General features: G+C 45.7%; 1 protein-coding gene across 1 annotated transcript in view; it reads right to left on the bottom strand.

Moving 5' to 3' along the window:
• LOC142728493 (uncharacterized) overlaps nucleotides 1-25,486 on the bottom strand; it is a 31,815-nt gene extending 6,329 nt beyond the window's left edge. The window contains exons 1-8 of the mRNA XM_075849105.1: nucleotides 25,360-25,486; nucleotides 23,769-23,884; nucleotides 11,362-11,533; nucleotides 9,273-9,445; nucleotides 8,884-9,044; nucleotides 7,155-7,281; nucleotides 4,944-5,021; nucleotides 4,750-4,826 (exon numbers count right to left, since the gene is read on the bottom strand). Coding sequence (XP_075705220.1) covers nucleotides 4,750-4,826; nucleotides 4,944-5,021; nucleotides 7,155-7,281; nucleotides 8,884-9,044; nucleotides 9,273-9,445; nucleotides 11,362-11,533; nucleotides 23,769-23,884; nucleotides 25,360-25,486 — 1,031 coding nt within the window. The remainder of the gene's footprint in view (nucleotides 1-4,749; nucleotides 4,827-4,943; nucleotides 5,022-7,154; nucleotides 7,282-8,883; nucleotides 9,045-9,272; nucleotides 9,446-11,361; nucleotides 11,534-23,768; nucleotides 23,885-25,359) is intronic.
• Between the last annotated feature and the right edge of the window lie 1,119 nt (nucleotides 25,487-26,605).

The following is a 26,605-nucleotide window of genomic DNA, read 5'->3' as shown; positions in this document are numbered from 1 at the left end:
ATTTCAGGGAGAACTGCGATGACCATAGGGGCGTGCAAGGGCCTTTTAGAATTAGGGCTTCACTTTTATCCACGTTCAGGGTGTAGCCGGAAAGTTTCCCCAGCGTTTGTAGTTCCTCCAGGGCCCGGGATAAAGTGTGTCTGGGGTCCTTGAGCACAAGAAGAAGATCATCCGCGTAAGCCGTCATCTTCAATTCGTATCTCCCCAGATGTACACCCCTGAACGTGGATGACATGGAAATGTGGTATAATAGGGGGTCTAATGACATGTTGAATAGGATAGGGGAGAGGGGACAACCCTGTTTTGTGCCCCTGAATAAATCTATCGTTTGAGAAAGGTGTCCGTTAATAAATAGGTTTGTAGTGGCCTGCGTCTGTAAGGAGTGCAGGTACGTCAGAAAGGTCTGACCAAAATTCCTACCCCGCAGCGTTTCGTTTAAAAAGGGCCAAGAGACCTTATCAAAAGCTTTTTCAGCATCTAGGCTGAGTAGCATGGTCGGAAGTTGGTCAGCCTCCTGTGCCCGCACTGTCGCAGCAATCACCGCCCGGATGCTTTTAGAGGAGTATCTGCCAGAGACGAACCCCATCTGGGAAGGGTGGGCGATTGCAGGAAGGAATGTCTGTATACGATTAGCTAAAATTTTTGACAGGAGTTTATAGTCCTGATTAAGCAGGGAGATAGGTCTGTAGGACTGGGGTAAGACTGGGTCCTTATTTGGTTTGGGGATAATTATGGTTCGAGAGTCAAAAAACGAGTCTACTACCAGGTTGTTGCGGTAAATGTCGTTGAGTAAGCGAGTTAGATGTGGGACTATGTCTGGGGATAGCATCTTGTAGTACTCACTCGGAAAACCGTCTGGCCCTGGGGATTTGTGGTTGTGTGAAGAGGAGATAGCTAGGCGGACTTCCTCTTCCGAGATGTCCGCCTCTAAAATCGTGTTTTGTTCCTCAGAGACCCTAGGCATGGAAAGAGTTTCCAAGAAGGCCTTCACTTTTGGCATATCAGTGGGAGCTGCCCTGTAGAGGTCTTCATAATACTCCGCAAATATTGCTTCAATTTTCTCAGTTTCCGAGTGTAGTGCCCCTGAGCGTGTATCCCTTGCCAGAAGCACACGGCCCGTGTTGCGTGGGGGTCGCGTGAGATATGCCAATAGGGATCCTACCCTGTTGCCCCACCTGTAAAATTTGTTTTGGGAGGTCTTCACCTGCCACATTGCGTGCCCCTGTAAGAAAGTGTTCAGTAGGCCCTGCGCATCTAAGAATTCTTTTTTAGGGCTAGGTGTGGGGTTGCCCGCGTGTATGGATTGTGCTCTAAGGAGATTAGATTGTAAATCGAGAAGTTGTGTCTGTGTTTTCTTACGTTTTAAGTTTACATAACTTATTATATGCCCCCTCATCACTGCTTTAGAAGCCAACCATATCAAGGCTACATCATCTAGCTGCTGGCTGTGATCTTGGATATAGTTATTCCAGTGTGTTTTTAGATAGCTTCTGAAGTCCTCTGACTCATAAAGGTATGATGGGAACCTCCACAGATTCGTCCGGGGCATAGGGGGCAGCCCCTCTAAGGTTAGGGATACAAGGGCGTGATCTGATATGGCGATGGGTCGGATATCCGTCCGTGTTACTCTTGAAAACAAGCCTGTAGTGAGCATTATATAATCGATTCTGGAGAAAGAGTCGTGTACTGCAGAGTAAAACGTATAATCTCTCACTTGTGGATTATGGAGTCTCCAGGGGTCACATAAGGAGAGATGCTCCATGAAGAAGGCCATCTGCGAACTGGGAGGGGAGTCAGCATGGTCTCCACCCGATCTATCGAGGGGAGGGTAAGAAGCTAGATTATAGTCTCCAGCCACAATCAGGTCCGAGCATTCCCTTTGCAACAAGAATTCCAGTAGTTTAGGATAAAAACCGTCAGTCGTCAGGTTGGGGGCGTAAATGTTAAGAAGAGAGTACGATTTGTCAGCTACCATAAGTCGGATGTATACAAAACGGCCATCGGGGTCAGAATACCTATCTTGGATGGAGTATGGCAGGCCTTTCCTGAAATATACAGCGACCCCACGTGTCTTGGTGGAGTACGTGGAGACCACTGGCGCATCTAACCAGGATGCCCGGATAGGAACATAGTGGTCCGTTCTCCAGTGAGTTTCCTGCAAACAGATGATATCTGCGCGTTGGCGCTTTATATGTGCGAGCACTTTGCGCCGTTTTTCAGGGGTATTCAGACCTGCCACATTCCATGACACTATGTGTAGGGTGGGGGGTGTATGGGACTCATGTGATGTGCTTATTAGGGTACTCATCCTGTGTCTAGACGTATGACTTCTGTCAATATGATCCAAACGCTATTACGACGCCACTTCCCGTCCCAGCGAGCGCGAAGTGTAGTCAGCATACAAGAACGGGGGGACCGTTTCCGGTCACAAGAGGCTACAGGTAACCTAAAAGAGAGAGGCGGCAAGCATGAAAACCTAACCATAAAAAAACAAAATAACATCATCATACCAGTAAGTACATTACAGTGAGTGAGGTGGGTACTATAAACCCTCCCCCATCTACAGGCGAAGAAAAACAGATAGCTTCCATAGAGCAAACCAAGGATCTCACGACCCATTTAACCAACAAGAAGCCAATAGGCCAGAAAGTGAACCGACTCCGCCACAGTATAATGAATATATATCAGTCCGCCACCACTGGAGGATATCTTCTGGCAGCTTCCTCCGGGGAGTCGTACAGCCGGGCCCGACCATTCTCCACCACACGTAATTTTGCCGGATATAACAGCTGAAAACGGATATTGTGGTCATGGAGATGTTTACAGATCGGTGTGAAAGCTTTGCGCTTCTGGGACACTTGAATCGAAAAGTCCTGAAACATTAGGATTTTGTGGCCTTGAACCCGAAGCTCTGGGGCCTGTCTGTACGCCCTGAGGATCCTTTCTTTAACTGTCCAGTTATGGTAGCGGGCTATGACAGCCCTCGGCCTGCCCCCCCCACCCTGGTATCTCCTCTGTCCCAGGCGGTGGGCCCGCTCAATGGACAGGGGATCTTCCGGCGTTTGGACTCCAAGAGCCCTGGGCAGATCAGTGGACAAATACTTGGCAAGTGTTTCTGCCGCAACCTCCTCCGGGATACCAACAAATCGCAGGTTATTGCGCCTTTCTCGATTTTCCAAATCATCTAGTTTTTCTTGCAGTGTGTGAATAAGGGCATCTTGATGGGTGGTTAGACCCTCCAGGCGAGTCACCTCCGTCTCACAGGACATGGTTCTGGTCTCCAAGTCCCCCAGCTTCTGGGAATTTGCGGTCACCTGTGCCAGCACCGTGTTAATAGAGGATTGTAGAAGGTCCAATCTTTTGTCAAAGATAGGGATGATGAGGCGGGATACCTCTTGTGCCACTTCAGTGGCCTGGATGTGCATTAACGATACTTGGGAAGACGGACTCGGAGGCCCTGAAAGATTTGGTGGTGTTATGTCTCCAGACACTGACTCACCGGAAGGCGTCTCCTGGTGTGATTGTGCGGCTGCCACGGCCAGGCCCTTTGATGAGCCCTTTTTCCGCTGTGTAGACTGCATCGTGGAGGCTGTCGCGGCAGAAGGAAGCGCCGTCGAGGAGGATCGGGTGGCTCTAGCCTGCCCAGATTTATGCAAGTACTTGTCCATCCAGCAGATGGTAAAGGCCAGGCGGGCCGAGGGCTTTTATATACGGGATAAGTGCACTGTGGGGGAGGGCCGCTCAACTCACATATACAGCGGCATGAAGATCATCAAAAGCATAAGAGGGTCCCCCAGAAGACCAAACACACGTCCCAGGAGGGATTTTCTATGGTTATTCCCACCGCTTTTCACAGGTCTCACCCCAGGATGTCTAGGCAGTAGGTGAGATAGTGGCTATGTCAGCAGAAAGTTGTAAATTAGGCATCCATACAGCGTTTCAGGGTATGATTTGCCACGCAGACTTTGTCCCCTCTCAGTGGGTAGTGAGTGCAGGGATATAGAGCAGTCCTGTGTTATGTGGGGTGTAATTAAGTCCTCAGCAGCCTGCAGGGTGTATTTGCTGTGTAGCAGGGTCTACCAGCAAGGGGATAGGGAGATATGTGCCTCCTCCTCCCCCCCCCCGTTTAACTTATCTGTGCCGGTCCGGATCGGCTTGCCCACCGACTCCCTTCTCTCCTCGGTGTCCTCCTGCGGCAGCTTCCTCACATCCAAGCCCTGCTATGGGCCGAGAAGCAGGCGTTCAGGTCCGCGGCCTGCCCGTGCTCTGCGATCTCCCGCCTGCAGTGGGAACACCACGTGGTCCGCTCTCCAAGATGGCGGGGTCCAGCCTCACCACCGCGCGCGGCGTCTCTGTGCCCACTCTCCGGGCCGACTTCCAGTGCCCTTATGTCGCTCACGCGACTCAGCAGACCGGGCTCCTCTGCTCCTGCCCAAAGTCCACGCTGTGCGGCTCCGGTTTCTCGTCCGCCGGGCCGAGTTCTCAACAGCCTGCGGGAGCTCAGCTAAAATGCGGCCACCTTGATGCCCCGCCCACCGGAAGTCCCAATGCAAAATTTTAATTCCACACATCCACACTCCTATCGAAACGCATCAGCATGTAAAATAGACATCAATTGTGCAAATCCCTAATCTATTAGTTTAAATTCATTACAAAACCTACAATTCAATATTCCCTGTATACAAGTCGCATGAAAACATTCTAAACTAATGACGGTCAGTAAACAGGTGTTGAAGCACTGCGTCGTACCTTAAATCCCAGACATTCAACCTCCGATCAGTACCACTAGATGCCAATATAGTTTCATTGTGTGGGGACCACTGTACCTGCAGGTAAATTAAGACGATGCAATAAAGTTATCCCGTATATACTAGAATTTGGCATCCATCACATCTTGCTGATGCCAGTTTAAACAGAATTCACTAAGAATTACTGATCTATACCTGGAAAATTTCATCTTTATGGGACTCAAAAGAATGTAACTTCAGTTTCAGATTACGCAAATCCCACAATGCAACAGTCTATTGATAGAGCAAAAATGTGTTAATAGGTAGCAAATCAATTCACTCCAAAAGTTGTTACAAAAAAACACACTAAGCAATACCAAAACTATAAAAACAAATCAAAATTAGTCAACTGAAATATTGCAGATTAACGCATTACATACATTTTAGATTGACAAAAACTATGCGGTGTGCAATTTCCTGCGCCATTTGCATGTAAATATCTATACATGCTTAACCAGAAACATTGTTCAAATACATTGTTTTCTGTTAACTCTGCTCTAGAAAAGCATAATCTATGGAGCACTGCAAATTCAGTGATTAAAACTCCCTCTAAGGCTGGATTCACACGAACGTGGCGTTTTTGCGCGCGCAAAAATCACTTGCCAGCTCCGTGTGTCATCCGTGTATGATGCGCGGCTGCGTGATTTTCGCGCAGCCGCCATCATAGAGATGATTCTAGCCGACGTCAGTCACTGTCCAGGGTGCTGAAAGAGTTAACTGATCGGCAGTAACTCTTTCAGCACCCTCGACAGTGAATTCCGATCACAATATCGAGAAACCTGTTAAAAAAAAAAAGAGGTTCGTACTTACTGAGAACTTCCCGGCCGTTGCCTTGGTGACGCGTCCTTGGTGACGCGCCCTTGGTGACGCGCCTCTCTTGACATCTGGCCCCACCTCCCTGGATGACGCCGCAGTCCATGTGACCGCTGCAGCATGTGCTTGGCCTGTGATTGGCTGCAGCTGTCACTTGGACTGAATTGTCATCCCGGGAGGTCAGACTGGAGGAAGAAGCCGGGAGTTCTCGGTAAGTAGGAACTTCTTTTTTTTTACACGTTCATGTATATTGGGATCGAAAGTCACTGTCCAGGGTGCTGAAACAGTTGAACTCTTTCAGCACCCTGAACAGTGACTATCTCCTGACGTCGCGTACCGGAATTTTTTTTGCCGGGTTCGGCCAAAACGAGTTCGGCCGAACCCGGTGAAGTTCGGTTCGGTTGTCCGGGTTCGCTCATCTCAAAGACACTCCGTTTGGATGTTTGTAAACAGAAAAGCACGTGGTGTTTTTCTGTTTACATTCATCCTTTTGACAGCTCTTGCGCGAATCACGCAGTTCGCACGGAAGTGCTTCCGTGCGGCATGCGTGGTTTTCACGCACCCGTTGACTTCAATGGGTGCGTGATGCGTGCAAAACGCCCAAAGAACGGACATGTCGTGACTTTTTTTCAGCAGACTCACGCTGAGCAAAAATCACGGACATGTCTGCACGGCCCCATAGACACATATAGGTCCGTGCAACGCGCGTGCAAATCATGCGCGTTGCACGCACGTATTTCCAGTTTGTCTGAATAAAGCCTAAGGGCTCATTCAGACGAACGTGAATAACGTCCGTGTGCTGCGCATGGAAATCACGTGCAGCACACGGATCCATTGGTTTCAATGGGGCCGTTCACACATGCAGGGGTTTTCATGCAGCGAGAGTCCGTTGAGTGAAACTCACTGCATGTCCTATATTGGTGCGTTACGCATGCACATCCGTGTGCGATGCGTGATTTGCACATCAATTCAATTTGCGAGTGCGTGAATAATGCATGCCAATCGGATATGCTTGTGTGAATGGAGCCTAAGGGCTTGTACACGTAACGAAATTGCTTCAGAAAAGTTCTGAAGCATCTCCGTGAAAACCAGCAGACAACCACACCCTTTCATGCATTTATATTGGTACGTTTTTTTTTTCAAGCCTGTGTAATGTTGATATCTCCTCTGAAAAACGCAGCAATTCAGTCCACTTTCCACAGCAGCAATGGACATGCTGCGGAAAGAAGAATATGCAGCGCAGGTGAATTTCAAGACTGAAATTTTATGCAGCGTGTGGATGACATTTGAGCATTCACAACCACTTTGCTGCGTATTTTCCACCCGCATTTCCAGATGGAAAATACGTAGCAATTCCGTTACGTGTGGACAAGCCCTAAAGTGGTGCTCACATTGTAGTCTTTATGGGCTTTATATTCAGCTAAAAACAAAACTTGACTAAAAAAAAATGGAAAGTTTTTCCTTTATACGTTTCTTCTGTTTAGCATCCACTCCAGCAAAAACTGCACCAAAATGTAAATGTTTGAGAAAGGCCTAAGAGAATGATTGTATTACCTTGTCTGCAGACCCAGTAGCTAAGATGAACTCACTATAGGGGTTAAATGACAAGCAGTTGACCTCAGCTGTGTGAGCGTCCACAGAATGACTTGGTTTTGATGTGTTGTTTGATCGAGTGTCCCATCTACAACAGAGAGAACAGGAACAGTGAGGCAAAAGGATAAACACAATGAAGATTTCAAATTCCATAAACCTTGGGACCTGGTCGGTAACCATAAAACAGATATCTAGCTTCTCCATCTCTAGGTCGGAATACAAATGTTAACATACAACTACATTATAGTAGTCTGAAACCAGCCTTAGATATCCCTATGACGCAGTTAGTTTGGGTCATTAGAACATCGGTCGGGGCAGCCCTGCGGCCACATTTTACCTTACCTTGTTCACCAAACCATTCTCCACTGTTTGACAATTACCGCCACTTCATTCCTGACTCATTATAAACAAAGCCTCATAAACCAGTGATCGCTACTGATCTTGTGACTAAAAGCAAATGCATTAGCCTGAAATCCACATCAGTGGCTAGACTCACATGTAAAACGGGGCAGAAATTTGCTTAAAAGGGGGTTTTCCTAGGATTTTGATGACTTATCCTTAGGATAGGTAATCAGATCGGTAGGGGGCGGATTAAAATCCCCCACGATCAGCTGACTGAAGTGGCCGTGGTGCTTCGTCCTCTTCATTGCTCACCAGGCACAGATAGTGGCTGTGGCTGGTACTGCAGCTCAGTCCCATGCACTTGAATGGCACGGAGTTGCAAAAAGCTGCTTGTGTTTTACAGTCAACATAACTGTATGAGGGCTTGTTTGCATGACAAAATAGTTTTTAATTACATAATTTTGGGGTACATTAACTGGTCTTGATAGCCTTTGAGAGTGGTTGCGTGTGGTCAATGGAACACCTGTAGCTGGACGTCTGGCTCGTAGCCCAATGTCATGCAAACGCCTTCTGATATTTGTGTCGACACTGGTTGCCGCCCTAGGCTTCGGATGTGACGTTCAATTTCACTTGCAGTACAGAATGGATCACTACGCGCCATTCTTCCAATCAGACTATCCATCCGTGCAGGGGTTTGTCTCCACGCAAGTCTTGCTGTCATTCCAGTTCGTTGTTCCCCCAGCCTACGGGACACACAATGTTGAGCAGTGGATTCTCTGCCTAGGCTCGTAGCGATAGTAATAAACCAAGGCCTCTCAGTTCAAAGATTCTGTCCCTGTCAGTTTGCGACAAGTGACGATAACTCTTACAACGACGAAGAGGAGGCATCGCACAATCATCCCACACCACTTGATCTGATTTTTGAGGTATCATGTGGTTAAAAAAAACTTTGCTTTCAGTCTGGCTTTTATGCTCGTCCCACATGCCACAGATTGGAGCTCGGTGCTTGAAAATGTGATCACTTGCAGATCTTAGCGACACCTGCTGCTTCCTTGATTTGCACAACCTTATAGCTTGCCCTTCTTGGTGTTGCAATTTCAACGTTGAGGAGTGTATAGAAAACTTTGTAACATGTTAGGCAAAAATAGCAAATTCCCCACTGAACAGCACAATGTAGACTTTTTAAAGGTTTAAATCTCCTCTGCACACCGTCTCCAAAAAAATAAATATCCAAATAAAATACAGAACACAGGTAGGAGCAAGATGGAGAGAATATGGATTTTTTTTCTTAATGACATTTATACACTCATTCAAGTCACACATTTTACCAGACGAGTACAACACGTACATCATGAGTTTCTGGTCATCGGCTACAGATCCAAATAGGGATTCATGTAGTAAGTGCCAGGAAACATCTTCCACCACGGCAGTATGTCCTGTAAAACTGGTCTTGGCATCAACCACCTTGCCCTCTTTGGGCACTGCACTGATATCCCACAAGCAAATTGTCTGCAAGGTTAAAAAAACATGTATTAATCAGGTCAATTAATTCTGCAGTGACATAAATGTACCTATAAAACGAAAGAATCTAAAAACAATTCTAGAAAAAAAATCTGCTATAATAAAGTAAAGATAGACTGCCCTGCTTGTGAACACCTTACAATATTTTAGTGGGGGCTCAGTATAAAGCATTACGATTTTAAAACAAGGAAAACAAAACAAACGAAAACGACTTACATGGTCATCAGATGCACTAAGTAGGTTTCCACTAAGATTAGGATTCCAGGACAATCCATATCCTTCCTTTTGGTGACCACGAAGCCGGAGATCAGGGTTACATTCACCTGATGGATCTATACAATGAGAGAAGGGCTTTCTTATACGCAACAGCAAAAAGGTACTTGAAGCACCTTATACAGTTGATGTAATCTCAAATATATGAAAAAATTCGAAACAATTTAAACTGAATATTTATCAAATTAAAAAAAATAATCTACACTTCTCAAATCTGAATGCTGCTGGCTCAAAAAAAGACAGTAGCACTTTCACTTCAATGCCCAGATTTGGCTGTACACAATTTGCTATGGAATTTACTTAAATTAACATATTTCACCTTGCAAACCTTGATCGTGAAGCCAATCTTTACCGTGGATTCACACTAAACTTCTGCAACAAAACCTACCGCATGTGAATCCGTTATAGTCAAGTTTACAAATAGCAATTCACTAAAGTAAAGTAAAGTAAAGTAAAGTGGTCACCACCCCCAGACGAAGGCATTAGCGCCGAAACGCGCGTTGGGGTGGACCTTGGCTGCATTCACTCTGCTTATTTACCATGGGTATGTGAGACTTTATCTATTTTGTGCAATTTTACTTACCTTATTACTGGATTTTCTTGCATGTTTGATCCCATTGTATTCATAACGCCTTGTGTGTTGTTACGATCATTGTATCATGACTACAAACTTTAGCATTGTTAAAATTATCTTGTTGACTATTGGATGTGATTCTATCTAGTCTGCAGTACTTTGCATTCACATATGCATATAGTTGATCTATTTACTTAAATAGACTTTACTTTCATAGATGTTCACACACATTTGTCATATTTATCAAGGGACGTACATGTATCTCATTCACCGTTCATATACAGATATATGGTTTGGTTAATGCTTCAGTCAAGGATCCGTGTTTTTACTGTGGGTTTATGGATTCTTTTTATATGTGTTATTATATGTCAATAAAGTATTTTTGTATTTTCATTACTTCCTTGTCTCTCAGCATCTATTTTCTCTTTTGGTCTCATATTGAATTATGATGCTGTTTGGGTCTAACACCCTGGAATCAACCTATAGAGCTACACATATACTTCATGTGTGATCTGCTCTATATTCTGGTTATGCAGATTCCTGTTGCTTTTTTGGATCGGAAAATCAATAGGGTAGTTGACTATGATTGACAGCGTCCATTACCCTGTACCCACCGCCACCAGGTGTATCGGGAAATTATGAGTACGATTCAGTACCTGACCATCTGAAGTGATGGTCGGGTACAGGGCAGCCGCGGGCCGGTATTATTAGACTATTATTAGATTGGCCCCCTTCTCCCAGGCTCTCCGTGCAACATCTCTGGCCCGGGGGCCCGCCAGTCTATGCACCCTGTCCATCTCAATGGCCATATCACGTGGTCTATCCAGGAGCTTGTTAAAGATATGTGTCACCGCATCATATAGGCCTTCCGGAGGCAATGATTCCGATATGCCTCTCAGTTTCAAATTGTTCTGTCTCCCCCTGTTTTCTACACCATCCAAGTGTAAGGAAAAGTCTCGCATTTGGGTAGATTGAGTGTCCAAGGTCTGAGAAAGTACCAAGATGTGCATGGAGTAAACAGAGTTATGGCGCTCCAATGTCTCCACGCGTGCGGCCAATGAACGTACCTCCTGTGAGACAGCACCAATGGCCTTATCATGCTTCCCTTCCAGCCGGGAGAGGTGTAAATAAAAGATAAGATTTGGTGGGCAACACCCGCACCATTTCACACAATTCCGCCGGGGTCCATTCCATAGTGGGGGAAGGACCCGGAGAAGAAACCGCTGATGGAGTGAGCGGCCCCCTGAAAATGGCTGGCGTCCCCTGACTGAGCAGCATCCAGTCCACTGAGGGAGATTGCCACGGGGTGGCAAAAGAAAATAGCGCCGGAACCGCCCTGCCTTGGAAGGCCATGCGGTCAGCGTCCTGTCTTGGCACTGACTGGGGCTGGAGGGGGGGAAAGTAATCAACCAGAGCTGGAGGAGCCGACCCAGGCATGGCATCTGAGCCCTGACCTACCTCCGGAGTCGCAATGATGGGGGTGTGGACCTGGAAACGGCAGTCGACACTCGCCGGCCCGGAGGAGCAGGAAGTCGGCGAGTGCCCACGTGCTGGCAGGGTCCGACTGCAGTCTGAGGGTGGAATGGAGGAGAACCGCGGAGATGATCCGTCCTGCCTGGAGTGAAGGAACCTGCAGATAGACGAGGTGCCAGGAGTGACCGAGAGGCTCTTGCGATGCCTCCCCTTCATCATCGTTCACAAGCACCGGGTAAATGAGCCCTTTTGGGCGATTTTCTGTGTGTCAAGTCCGGAGCTTCAAGAAAATGCGTCCTCACACCGCCATGTCAAAGCCACGCCCCCTTTTTGTTCCACTAGGGGACATTTAGACTTGCAGCTTTGACAGCTGCTAGAGTAAATTACACTACCTATGTAGTGTAATGTATTCTAACTGTCATTGTCACGTGACAGTCACACTGACAGGAAGCCTAGGAGGACCTTTGAAGAGGTATTGTGATACCTAAACTAAGGAAACACCCCAAAAAATACCCCATTTTGGAAACTACACCCCACAACGAATTTATCTAGGGGTGTAGTGATCATTTTGACCACACAGGTGTTTCATAGATTTTATTAAAATTGGGCAGTGAAAATAAAAATATATATTTTTTCCAATATGACATGGCTTTAGCTCAAAATGTTTCACTTTCTCAACAAATAAAAGGAGAAAAGCACGCAAACATTTGTGAAGCAATTTCTATGGTACGGCAATACCCCATATGTGATCATAAACTTCTGTTTGGGCACAAAGTAGGGTTCAGAAGGGAAGGAGCGCCGTTTGGCTATTGTAGTGCATATTTTGCTGGTTTGGTTTCTGGGCGCTATGTCACCTTTGAAAAGCCCCTGTGGGACCAAAACAGTAGAAACACCCCCAGAAGTGACCCCATTTTGGAAACGACACCCCTCAAGGTATTCACCTAGGGGTGTAGTGAGTGAGTCAAAATGGCAATTTTTCCATAGATATGCCAATATGTGGTGCCCAGCTTGTGCCACCATGAAAAGATAGCTCTCTAATTATTATGCTGTGTTTCCCGGTTTTAGAAACACCCTACATGTGGCCCTAATCTTTTGCCTGGAAGATCGACAGGGCTCAGGAGTAAAAGAGTACCATACGAAATTGAGGCCTAATTTTGCGACTTACAAAGTATTGGTTCACAATTGCAGAGGCTCTGATGTAAAATAATAAAATAAACTCCTGAGAAGTGATGTCATTTTGGAAACTACACCCCTCAAGGCATTTTTTATTTAGACAGGTCTTTTCCATAAATGATTGTGCTGCGGATGGTGCAATGTAAAAATTTCAGTTTTTCCCCAGATATGACATTTCAGCGGCAAATATGTCGTGCCCAACCTGTGCCACTGGAGACACACACCCCAAAAATTGTTAAAAGGGTTCTACCTGGTTTGGCGATGCCATATATGTGGAAGTAAACTGCTGTTGGGGCACGCTGTAGGTTTCAGAGGGGAGGGAGCAACATTCGGCTTTTGGACTGTGGATTTTGCTTGGTAGTAGTTTTGTTTGGAGTTTTACTGGTATTTTAGTTTACAACGTGGGAGCATATGTAAGTTTGGCAGAGTACATCAGGGGCATAGTCAGGTGGTATAATAATGGGGCGAAAAAAACAATAACATAATCCATAGATGTGTGTTACGCTGTGAAGCAATCCTTTCTGCACAGGCCGGTGTCGCACTGATAAATGGTGTCCTTTCTTATCCCCCTTTTGGTCCACACTCTGAACGTTTGCAGTTTGGCTAATTTTGCTGGAAAGTGTTGTCCTGGTATAATACGGGCACCCTCGCTTCCAGCAGATATGTTTGAGTCCTCCCCTTCCTGGTTCCCTAATTTTAGGGCCTTGATAAATCACTGCTTGAAAACAGAAAAAATGTTCCCCTCGTGCCTGCACAACTGCATATTTTTTATTTCCTGACTTATTGGAGCCTTAACTTATTTTAATTTGTTCACAGACGTAGTGGTATGAGGGCTGTTTTTTTGCAGGACGAGCTGTAGTTTTTATTGTTACCATTATGGGGTACATGTGACTTTTTGATCACTTTTTACCCTTTTTTTTGGGAGTCAAGGTGACCAAAAAACAGCAATTCTGGCATAGTTTTTCTAGTTGTTTTTTTATATAGCGTTCACCACGCTTTATAAATTACATGTTAACTTTATTCTGCGGGTCAGTACAATTCCGGTGATACTAAAGTTATGCACTTTTTTACGTTTTACAACTTTTTGCACGATAAAATTTTGTAAAAAGAATGTATTTTTTTCTGTCGCCATGTTGTAAGAGCCATAACGTTTACATTTTTAGTCGATGGAACTGCATGAGGGCTAGTTTTTTTTGCGAGACGATCTATAGTTTTGATAGGTACCATTTTTGACTACATGCAAAATTTTGATCACTTTTTATTTACATTTTTGGAAGGCAAAGTGACCAAAAAACAGCAATTCTGGCAATGTTGTTTAGTTTTTTTTTAGGGCGTTCACAAAGCGGGATAAAAAAAAAAAAGTTTTTTATAGTTTAGGCCGTTACAGACGAGGCAATACCAAATATGTATGGTTTGCTTATTTTTTTCAATAATAAATTTTAATACTTGAAACTTTTATTTTTTTAAATTTTTATTTTTACTTTTTTTACACTTTTTTTTTAGTCCCACTAGGGATATGGCAGGGCTGCCGATTTGCTACAAACCACTAAGATGCAGCAATCGCTTTCATTTGCTGCATATAGGGGTTAATGGCAGGAATCATAGCTAGCGCCAGTTCCTGCCGTTACAGCAGTGTGTCAACTGTAACGTACAGTGGACACCACTGCACAGCCGTCTCCATCTAGCCGTCCATACCGGAATCCTTTTAGTCTCTGTCTCCGAGCGAGGCATAGAAGGCTTCCGCAGCTGGCAGACTGAGAGGCCTCCAGTTGCCATAGCAGAAACCTGCAACCAAGTGATCACGTTGCTGGGGTGCCGGTGTCTAAAAACGCTTCAGATGCTGCGATCTCTATTAAACACAGCATCTAAGGGGTTAGTCGGCCGAATCGGAGGCTAGCTCCGGTCTTAGACGTTACATCAGGGTGTCAGCTGTAACATACAGCTGCCACCCGGTGGTGATGGTGCGGTTTCAGCTCCTGAGCCCGCACTATCACCGAGGTGCAATTGTACTGCCGCTTGCGGGAACCGCTGCCCGATAGCGCCGTATATATATTTTATTAAGACGTCTTATGAGTGGGGTCTGAATGGTGACAAGTGCATTATAACAGTCTCTGTAGTAAGGCACATAGGCAGTCTTTAAAGGGTTAATACTTCAGAATTCTCTGCGTGACTTCATAATGAATGAGACATGCATGTATCAGTATTAAACACCTGTAGGAACCATGAAAACGGTGTTTATGTAATAAAAAACCCATGAATGAAGATTCTATAAAAGACCATATCACCACGTGCAGCGCCATATTTAATGCGCCTGAGGACCTTGAGTTTTACAACCCCACAAGACGCGGACCTGGATGTGAAGCCAATTCACCCAAGATCACAGTTCTACCACTGTTTATGATGAATTATTAGTTGGCGTTAACCTCCTAAGCCCAGAGGAAGGGCAATCCTCCAGCCATGGTTTCCCTAGAGGTTTCCTCCACAGGGGGGTTTTCCTCTCCTGAGTGCTGGAGGGTGACTCTTCGTGAGTCAGGGGTTACCCATATATTGCCAAAATAATTGGCTATTTAAAGAGGCTCTGTCACCAGATTTTGCAACCCCTATCTGCTATTGCAGCAGATAGGCGCTGCAATGTAGATTACAGTAACGTTTTTATTTTTAAAAAACGAGCATTTTTGGCCAAGTTATGACCATTTTTGTATTTATGCAAATGAGGCTTGCAAAAGTACAACTGGGCGTGTTTACAGTAAAAGTACAACTGGGCGTGTATTATGTGTGTACATCGGGGTGTGTTTACTTCTTTTATTAGCTGGGCGTTAGGAATGGGAGTGTATGATGCTGACGAATCAGCATCATCCACTTCTGTTCGTTACCACCCAGCTTCTGGCAGTGCAGACACACAGCGTGTTCTCGAGAGATCACGCTGTGACGTCACTCACTTCCTGCCTCAGGTCCTGCATCGTGTCGGCCACATCGGCACCAGAGGCTACAGTTGATTCTGCAGCAGCATCAGCGTTTGCAGGTAAGTAGCTACATCGACTTACCTGCAAACGCCGATGCTGCTGCAGAATCAACTGTAGCCTCTGGTGCCGATGTGTCCTCGCTCGTCCGATACGATGCAGGACCGGGGGCAGGAAGTGAGTGACGACACAGCGTGATCTCTCGAGGACACGCTGTGTGTCTGTGAACTGCCAGAAGCTGGGCGTTGTGAAGAGAAGTGGATGATACTTCTCGTCAGAACGCCCAGCTAGTAAAAGTAGTAAACACGCCCAGATGTAACACACATAATACACGCCCACATATTACAAATAGACAGATATCTCCTTTCCACATGACCCAATAACCTCCCTGTGTTTGCCCCAATGGTTGCCCCCCATGTACGTAAGTACACAATTACAATAGATGGGTACACATCCTCAGGTTAAGTTATTGACCCACAGGTGGCTTCATTTTAGTCAAAATCTAAGTGAACGCTCGGCTAATTTATTGACATATGTTGTAACAAATTTATGATCACACATGTACATGGAAAATCTGTCACGACATACATCACATGGTAAATCTGTCACGACATACATCACTGCCATTAATTTCACACTAGATAAAATGAAGGCACTTTTTCTACACCAGGGTCTGTGTGGATGATGCGACATATAATAATTCTTGTAATGACTAAGTCCTTGATTTGTCCTCTCCTGTCAGGTTGTTAAAAATTCAATTCAGATATTACTTAGGCTAAGTTCACATCTCGTTTTGTGCACACGTTTGTGATATTCGACGACGTATACGTTATTAAAGTTACAACGTATGCATTTGTAACATAGGGTTACGTTTTTTTGTAGTATTCGTCGTATATGCGTTTATATGTTTGTGTCTGTTCTTACTTCTAAAAACGTTTACTTTTTTTGTTCTTGAGCCAAATCAAACTTTGTAAAGTCAAGATTTTCCATATGTGGTGACAAAAACTTATACGTTTTACCAGTGGCGTAACTACCGCCGTAGCAGCCGCTACGGGGCCCGCGGCATGGCCGGAGGCTCCGCTAGCAGCCACTATGGCTGCTACAGCGCGACGCCACTGAACACTACGGCAGAGCAGGGAGGTATCTCCCGCTCTGCCATTAAACAAAAAACATGTATCCCCTATCCACAGGACAGGGGATATATGTGTGATCGCTGGCAGCGATAAGGAGAATGGGGGACTGAAAGTCCACTGAAGTTCTCCATCACAAACCTCGGACTTCCGGGGTCTGTGTCGGCAGCTCCGTAGAAATGAATGGAGCGCCGGTCGCGCTTGTGCGCATGCGTGACCAGCGCTCCTTTCATTTTTATTGAGCTGCGCAGACGCCGGAAGTCAGAGGTTAGTCATGGAGAACTTCAGGGGACTTTCAGTTCCCCATTCTCCTTATCGCTGCCAGCGATCACACATGTATCCCCTATCCTGTGGAGAGGGGATGCATGGCGTTACCTACAGTGGGGGGGACTCTGCATGGTGTTACCTACAGGGGGGGGGACTCTGCATGGCGTTACCTACAGGGGGGGAACTCTGCATGCCGTTACCTACAGGGGGGGGACTCTGCATGCCGTTACCTACAGGGGGGACTCTGCATGGCGCTACCTACAGGGGGGGGACTCTGCATGGCGTTACCTACAGGGGGGGACGATTCTGGATGGCGTTACCTACAGGGGGGGAATCTGCATGGCGTTACCTACAGGGGGGGGACTCTGTATGGCGTTACCTACAGGAGGGGAATCTGCATGGCGTTACCTACAGGGGGGGGCTCTGTATGGCGTTACCTACAGGGGGGGGACTCTGTATGGTGTTACCTACAGGGGGGGGACTCTATGGCGTTACCTACAGGGGGGGACACTGTATGGTGTTACCTACAGGGGGGGACTCTGTATGGCGTTACCTAAAGGGGGGGGGACTCTGTATGCCGTTACCTACAGGGGGGGGACTCTGTATGGAGTTACCTACAGGGGGGGGACGGACTCTGCATGGCGTTACCTACAGGGGGGGACGGACTCTGCATGGCGTTACCTACAGGGAGGGACGGACTCTGTATGGTGTTACCTAAAGGGACGGACGGACTCTGTATGGCGTTACCTACAGGGGGGGTGCTCTGCATGGCGTTACCTACAGGGGGGGGGACTCTGCATGGCGTTACCAACAGGGAGGGACTCTGTATGGCGTTACCTACAGGGGGGGACTCTGTATGGCGTTACCTACAGGGGGGGGGCTCTGTATGGCGTTACCTACAGGGGGGGGACTCTGCATGGTGTTACCTACAGGGGGGGACTCTGTATGGTGTTACCTACAGGGGGGTCTCTGCATGGAGTTACCTACAGGGGGGGACCCTGCATGGCGATCTCTACAGAAGGGGCTGTATGGCGTTATCTACAGGGGGGGGCTGTAAAAAAGGCACGATCTACATGTGGGGGGTTGTGTGTCACCCAGGGGAGGGGGTGACCCAGTCAAAAGTTTGCTATGGGGCTCAGTCTTTCCTAGTTACGCCCCTGCGTTTTACTTATGCAAACGTAGGGTTTAATATTGCATACGTCGTCTATATGTCGCCATTGACTTCAATACAAATAAAAACTTATACGTGTGGTATAAGTTTTGGAAAGGTACTGAAAAGCGTAGTAGACTACGCTTCTCAGTACATGGAAAAAAATAAGGAAAGAACGTAAGCACACAAAACGCATGCACAACTACACCATTACGCATCATGCACACGACCGTGTGTGCCATCCGAGTCCCGTCAGTGATCCGAGGAAAGATAGGACATGTTATATCTTTCCTCCGTTCGGAGACTCGGACCATTTTTCACCCGCTAAAGTGAACGGGTCCGTGAAGACTATTGTGTACCACTCGGATGCAGTCAAAAACGGGCCGAGTGGCACAACGGTCGTGGGCATGAGGCTTTAGGGCATCCGTCCTGAGCATAAAAATCAATGTGCACGCCGTGGCACACATTTTGACACTGCTATATCACGCCAAAACGTGCACGCCAGATGTACAGTAAAAACGAGATGTGAACTTAGCCTAAGTCATGTGTTTGTAGAAAAGCTGGATGATAGCAAATATGTCCACCATTACAACTGTTGCATGTATTGTCATCCATCTTTCCCAGAAACCTGAATGGCAAAAGTGCCATGTTACACAATATCTCACATCTTACAGTATAACTCGGCAGACTTGCTGTTCAGAATAAGAAGACTGCTGGGGGGAACAGCTGTAGCTGTAATGGTGGACATGTCACCCAGCTTTCCCCTAAACGGATGTGACTAACAACTTGATACCAGGGAGCTCAGAGTGCACTGCCGCCAGACACGGGACGCTTATGTGCAGGAGAGCTGTGTACCTCAGCTGCTGGATGACAGGACGTGCCAATACTCCAGAGTTCCTGGGCATCGTCACGAAGAGCTGGTGTCCTGGGAAAAGGAAAGTGAGTGATGGGTCTGTACTGCAACACAGTTCAGTTCTGAAGTGGCTTTTAGGGCCTTATATATTAGAAATCCCCCATAAATCACCCCATTTTAAAAACTGCACCCCTCAAAGTATTCAAAACAGCATTTAGAAAGTTTATTTACCCTTTAGGCATTTCACAAGAATTAAAGTAGAGGTGAAATGTACAAATTTAAATTTTTTTTGTTGCAGAACTTCATTTTTAATTCATTGTTTTCTGTAACACAGAAGGTTTTACGAGAGAAACGCAACTCAACATTCATTGCCCAGATTCTGCAGTTTTTAGAAATATCCCACACATTGCCCTAGTGTGCTAATGGACTGAAACACAGGCCTCAGAAGCAAAGGAGCACCTAGTGGATTTTGGGGCCTTCTTTTTATAAGATTATATTTTAGGCACCATGTCAGGTTTGAAGAGGTCTTGTGATGCCAAAACAAAGGAAACACCCCCAAAAAAGACCCCATTTTGGAAACTACACCCCACAAGGAATTTATCTAGGGGTGTTGTGAGGATTTTGACCCCACAGGTGTTTCATAGATTTTATTACAATTTGGACGTGAAAATAAAAACATTTAAATTTTTCCAGTAAGATGTCGTTTTAGCTAAAAAGAAAAACTATTTCCACAAAGAATAAAGAGGCAAAAGCCCCCCAACATTTGTAAAGCAATTTCTCCAGCCAGAGTATGTAAATACCCGATAAGTGGTCATAAACGGCTGTTTGGGCACACGGCAGGGCTTAGAATGGAAGGCGCTCTATTTGGCTTTTGGAGCGCAGATTTTCCTGGATTGGTATCTTGGCACCATGTCACTTTTGCAAAGCCCCATGTGGGACCAAAACAGCGAAAATTCCCAAAAAAGTGATTCCATTTAGTATACTACACCCCTTAAAGGAATTAATTTAGGGGTGTAGTGAGCATTTTGACTCCACAGGGGTTTAATAGATTTTATTAGAATTGGGCAGTGAAAATAAAAAAAATTAAATTTTTCCAATAAGATGTTTTAGCTAGAAAAAAAAATCAAGTTCCACAAGGCATAAAGAGGAAAAAGCCCCCCAACATTTGTAAAACAACTTCTCCAGCCAGAGTATGTAAATACCCCATATGTGGTCATAAACGGCTGTTTGGGCACACGGCAATGCTTAGAATGGAAGGCGCTCTATTTGGCTTTTGGAGCACAGATTTTGCTGGATTAGTTTCTCGGCACCATGTCGCATTTGCAAAGCCCCTGAAGGACCAGTACAGTGGAAGCTCAAGAAAAATGCCACATTTTAAGAAACTACACCCATTGAGGAATTAATCTAGGGGTGAACTGAGCATTGACTCCACAGGTGTTTCATAGTTTTTAATTAGAATTGGGCAGTCAAAATAAAACATTTTACATTTTTTCAAAAAGATGTAGTTTTAGCACAAAACTTTTCATTTTCTCAACAAATAAAGGAAAAAAAGAACCCCAGTATTTGTAAAGCAATTTCTCCCGAGTACGGCAATACCTCATATGTGGTCATAAACTTCTGTTTGGGCACAAGGCAGAGCTCAGAAGAGAAGGAGCGCTATTTGGCTTTTGAAGCACAGATTTTCCTGGATTGGTTTCTTGGCACCATGTCGCTTTTGCAAAGCCCAATGTGGGACCAAAACAGTGAAAATTCCCAAAAAAGTGATTCCATATCGTATACAACACCCCTTGAAGTAATTAATTTAGGGGTGTAGTGAGCATTTTGACTCCACAGGTGTTTCATAGATTTTATTAGAATTGGGCAGTGAAAATAAAAATATATATTTTTTCCAATAAGACATAGCTTTAGCTCAAAATGTTTCATTTTCTCAACAAATAAAAGGAGAAAATGCACCCCAACATAAGTAAAGCAATTTCTATGGTACGGCAACACCCCATATGTGGTCATAAACTGCTGTTTGGGAACACAGTAGGGCTCAGAAGGGAAGGAGCGCCGTTTAGCTATTGGAGTGCAGATTTTGCTGGATTGGTTTTTTGGCACTATGTCACCAAAACAGTAGAAACCCCCCAGAAGTGAGCCCATTTTGGAAACAACAGCCCACAAGGTATTTACCTAGGCGTGTACTGAGAATGTTAACCTCGCATGTGTTTTACAGAAATTAGTGTACACTCGATGTTGCAGAGTGAAAATAGCAATTTTTCCATAGATATGCCAATATGTGGTGCCCAGCTTGTGCCACTATGAAAATACAGCTCTCTAATTATTATGCTGTGTTTCTCGGTTTTAGAAACACCCTACATGTGACCCTAATATTTTGCCTGGACGATCAACAGGGCTCAGAAGTAAAAGAGTAACATACGAAATTGAGGCCTAATTTGGCGATTTACAAAGTATTGGTTCACAATTGCAGAGGCTCTGATGTGAAATAATAAAAGAAACTCCTGAGAAGTGTTGCCATTTTGTAAACTACACCCCTCAAGGCATTAATTAAGGGGTGTAGTGAGCATTCCCCCCCCCCCACAGGTCTTTTCCATAAATGATTGTGCTGCGGATGGTGCAAAGTAAAAATTGCAGTTTTTCCCCAGATATGACATTTCAGTGGCAAATATGTCGCGCCCAGCTTGTGCCACTGGAGACACACACCCAAAAAATTGTTAAAAGTGTTCTCCCTGGTTTGGTGATACCATATATGTGGACATGGACGGACTGGGACCTAAAATCAGCCCTAGCATTTATAAGAATAGTTCCTGATATCTCCAACTCCAACGAACCCACTGCTATTCTACGAGTATAATGAACATGCTCATTATTCTAGAGGATTTTTTTCGCGGAGCCGAATAAAAATGAAGCAGACTTATTTCTTCTGCATGTGAATGGGGTTTAAAAGTAGGCCAATGAACATAGGTAACCCGGGCCAATGTGATGTAAACTAACCAATGACAGCTTAGAGTCTACTGTCAAAGACCCAGGAAGGTAAGTATGATAATGGTTTTGCTTTTTTACTTAGGCTGGGTTCACACGACCTATTTTCAGACGTAAACGAGGCGTATTATGCCTCGTTTTACGTCTGAAAATAGGGCTACAATACGTCGGCAAACATCTGCCCATTCATTTGAATGGGTTTGCCGACGTACTGTGCAGACGACCTGTTATTTACGCGTCGTCGTTTGACAGCTGTCAAACGACGACGCGTAAAAATACAGCCTCGTCAAAAGAAGTGCAGGACACTTCTTTGGACGTTTTTGGAGCTGTTTTCTCATAGACTCCAATGGAAACAGCTCCAAAAACGGACGTAAAAAACGCTGCGAAAACGGCGCGAAAAACGCAGCGAAAAATGCGAGTTGGTCAAAAAACGTCTGAAAAGCAGGGTCTGTTTTCCCTTGAAAACAGCTCTGGATTTTCAGACGTTTTTGGTCACTACGTGTGCACATACCCTTAGTGTTACTATTGTTTTTTTGTGTGCATTTTTTTTACAGGCTTGGTTATTGGACTATGTCGGATTCGAAGACTACTTAGATGACAACCAATTTATTGAAAATAAAAACGCCCACAAGGGTCTTGTGGGGGATTTTTATTTCAATGCAATATTTTTTCTGTGTTGGTCTTTTTTTATTTAACTTTATTACTACCTACTTTGTAATGGCAGCTAAGAGGAGATGTCACAGTAACGTCAACGGCTCCTCTTGAATCGGAATCCCCGGCCAGAGGGATTCCGCTCCCACAGGGTGCTACAGTGGTGCTATCTACAGGGAAGTGCCATCTACTGGGGAGTGCCATCTGCGGGGGGGGGGGGAGGTTAAATCCCCTATGAGTGACCTGACCGCTTGTCTTAAGGTATGTTTGATGCCTTTGCTATCTATGACTTCCCACCAACAGTAACCCAATAAGGGCTCACAACTTGAAATTGGTGTAAAGGCCACAGCAGCCATTTATACACAAAAATACTCAAATGCAATCAAATAGCATAACAATAATATAACAAACACTCTATAAATTAACATCCTGCTCTATTCTGCAAACATTCCCCTGTTAAAGTATCCTTGGAGGCACTTCAGGCATTATATTTTAACTCCATCCTTTCCTTGTCAGGTCTGGAACTTATTGTCCTACAGCCGTACTGCACCTGACCTGAGGGCACCAACCATCTCCAAGACCTACTCTTCCTGGGGACCCTGCCCATCAGGAATGTATGAAACAAGCTAGGTAACCACTCCTCAGCCCCTACGATACTACCCAGGGTTAAATGGCCGAGTTCTTTTCCCACAATGTCATATGTTGTTCTCCATTACGTGCCTTCAAAGACCCCTTCTCCTACCGCCATGACATTCATGTGTGACACCTTACACATGAACGTCCCTCCACAAACACAGGGAGTTTTCCAAACCGTCTCGAATGCCCAGAGTCCACATGTCCAACCCCACATCATTTAAACGGACCCCATTAGATCGAAGAAAGCCGACCTCGGCCCCCTCCAACTCCCTATGGCGCACCACCACACCACCATTGCGAGCCACAAATTATCCCACAACTTTATTAACCTTTGCCCTAACCGGTTTCAAACTCTGCACTGAACACGTTTCTCTCCACACCCTGCGAGCCACAATGTCAGACCATATGATGATAAGACCCGGAAATGAGGACCACAAACGCAAAAGGTCCAACTTAACATCCCTGGACGACCTCATTCCTAAATAATTTCCGCCAAGGTGAATATCAGGTGCCCTATCCAAACCTGCATAAAACGGAAGCTCCGGCAACAGCCTGCACCAAAGCATGCCCCTCAAACCCAACCATCTGACCTGAACCTCGTACTGGTCCAAGCCCAGCTGGCGTCCAGCCGGACGAACATCAGCCTGGACACCTCCCCAGTGCACGTATGAGTGCCCCATTATCCACACCAAGCAGGGGCCCACACCTAGAACAAAACACATAACAATAGTAAGGTAAGCAAATCAATCCACACCTACAACATAACTCACCCCAACCGCCCTAAAGCAAATTAGGCCGGAGATAAATCCTATATCTGTCCGACTCCCACCTACCTATTCAAAACGAGTGAGAGCTATATCCCATTCCCATCCACCCAGACAACAGGATACATTTCCGAAAAACCTGCACAAACTGATATTTTGACAACTATAGGCCATCTGCATGAACCAACATCAATTCAACATCCGTGAACAATAAACCCCCAGATACCCGCTTACTTGCCGCCACCAATTCCGATATCCGGAACGCCCCGAAGAAAGAAAGAAAAAGCCAGCATAAACAATTGTACTTCAAACACCGACACACAAACAGACTGCAAATGCTCACAAAGAGATTCAGAGAGATCAAAAGATATCGCATTCCTATAATCCCTAGACACGGAACCCCTCCTAAAACCTTTCATCGCCTGCCTAACCAAAAAAGACTTAGTCACGTCCTCCTCCCCTCTGAGTCTTAACCAAAAAGCTAATGCAGACAAATGCAGAGAGACCCCCGAAGCAGACACCCCCTCACTGTAAGAATTACCTATAAAATACAGCAAGCACGGCTTCAATACTCACCTGAGTACTCCCCAACAAGGCTTCCCAAACCCGCCAAACCGCACTGTACCTCTTCCATGTAACCCCACTAACTGACCGTCTAATTAACGACATCGCCACCGTCATACCACCTTCCAAAGATGCTCCGGGCATGCAATGCCATGATTTTCCCCCCCGGCGCTAGAATACGAAACCTGTCCCACTGTTGACGAGAGAGGGAATCAGCCACTGAATTAAGCACCCGTGGAACATGAACTGCTACAAAATACAAATTCAACACCAGCCCCCTCAAAACCAAATGCCGCAATAATCGCACAACTGGAGGGCAATTTGCCGTCTGCGCATTGATGGCCTGATTCACTCCCAAATTATCACACACAAAAGGCACTCTCCTGTCTCTCAGACAATCACCCCAGATTTCCGCAGCCACAACAATCGGAACAATTCTAGCAAAGCCAAATTACGGACAAAACCACATTCACGCCATGCACTAGGCCAGACATCCGCGCGCCATTGCCCCTAGAAATATGCCCCAAAACGAGAAGCACCTGACGCATCCGTAAAGAGCTCCAAATCCACACTAGACACTGGCCTATACATGAGAACGGACCGACCATTGTAGCTTTGCAAAAACTCCCCCAACACCAACAAATCCGCTTTCAACTCACAGGGCAAACTCACGAAATGATGGGGAGAATGAACCCCCGCGGTTGCACTAGCCAACCACGTACAAAAAACCTGCCCCATTGGCATTTTAATACTACATGCAAAAAACGTCCCAATAAGGATTGCAAGTCCCGTAACTGAATCTTCTTCCTGCGTAACGCACTAGCCACCAACTCTCTCAATTCTAGCAATTTACCTTCAGGCAAACGACATTCCAGTCTGTCCGAGTCAATAATTATCCCCAGAAACTTGATGACCGTCGTAGGTCCCTCAGTTTTCTCGGGCGCCAGCGGTACACCAAAGTCAATCGCCACCTTTTCCATTTTTATGCAGCAACACTGCACACACATATGTAGCTGGAGGACCGATAAACAAAAAAATCGTCGACATAGCGCAGCGCCGACAGCACCTGCGTCTCACTCCGAACCACCCATTCCAAAAACGTGCTAAACATCTCAAAATAAGTACAAGAAATAGAGTAGCCCATCGGGAGGCAACAATCAACAAAATATCCACCCTGCCAACAGCAACCTAACAAACAAACACTCTCCGGCTACACCAGCAACAAACGAAACGCGGCTTCAATGTCGGTTTTTGCCAAAAGGGAGCCCTTCCCGTATTTGCGAACCCAAACGACCGCAGCATCAAACGAAGTATAACTGTGCAAAGGTTAGGATCTATGCCATCGTTCACCGACTCCCCTTCCAGATATGATAAGTGATGTATAAGGCGGAATTTGTTAACCTTTTTTGGAACCAAACCCAAAGGGGAAACCCGCAAACCAGGAACCATGTGGCCCAAAGACACCTCTTTCATCAATTTATCCGTAACTAAATCAGGCCGCACCAAAGCAGACAACAAATTGCGGGACACCCCATCCCGTACTGCAGAAGTACAAGGAATCCGAAAACCCTCCGCAAAACCCAGAAACAATAAATCCGCCACCTTCCGTTTTTAAGGGTGTACCCAAATAAGAAGCATCCTTTCCACCCTCACCGGCGTCGCCCCCCTTCTGTTCAACATCCCCCTGCTTGCCCTTATGCTTCCTGAAGCATCAGCACAAACCATGGGCGCCTCAGCAACCGGAGCACTCGTGCGTGTACCTGCAATCAGAGCAAAATTTACAATGCTCCTCATTGAACTGCCAGCAACATCCTTTCCCGGATGAAGCTGACCGTCCCGTTGCCGACCGTCACGCAAAAAATAAGGCCTCGCACGGATTTATTGATGGAAAAATAAAAAAGTTCTGGCTCTTAGAATATGGTAACACAAAAAGTGAATGATTTTTTACAAAACGTATTTTATTGTGCAAACGCCATAAGACATAAAAAAACTATAAACATATGGCATCGCCGTAATCGTATCGCCCCGCAGAATAAAGTGAATATGTCATTTATAGCGCACGGTGAACGCTGTAAAAAAAAATAGAATAAAAAATTACA

Source organism: Rhinoderma darwinii, unplaced genomic scaffold, assembly GCF_050947455.1.
Source record: "Rhinoderma darwinii isolate aRhiDar2 unplaced genomic scaffold, aRhiDar2.hap1 Scaffold_68, whole genome shotgun sequence".
Taxonomy (NCBI): Eukaryota; Metazoa; Chordata; class Amphibia; order Anura; family Rhinodermatidae; genus Rhinoderma; species Rhinoderma darwinii.
The sequence above is the reverse complement of the archived record's forward strand: the minus strand, read 5'-3'. Positions and strand labels throughout refer to the sequence as shown.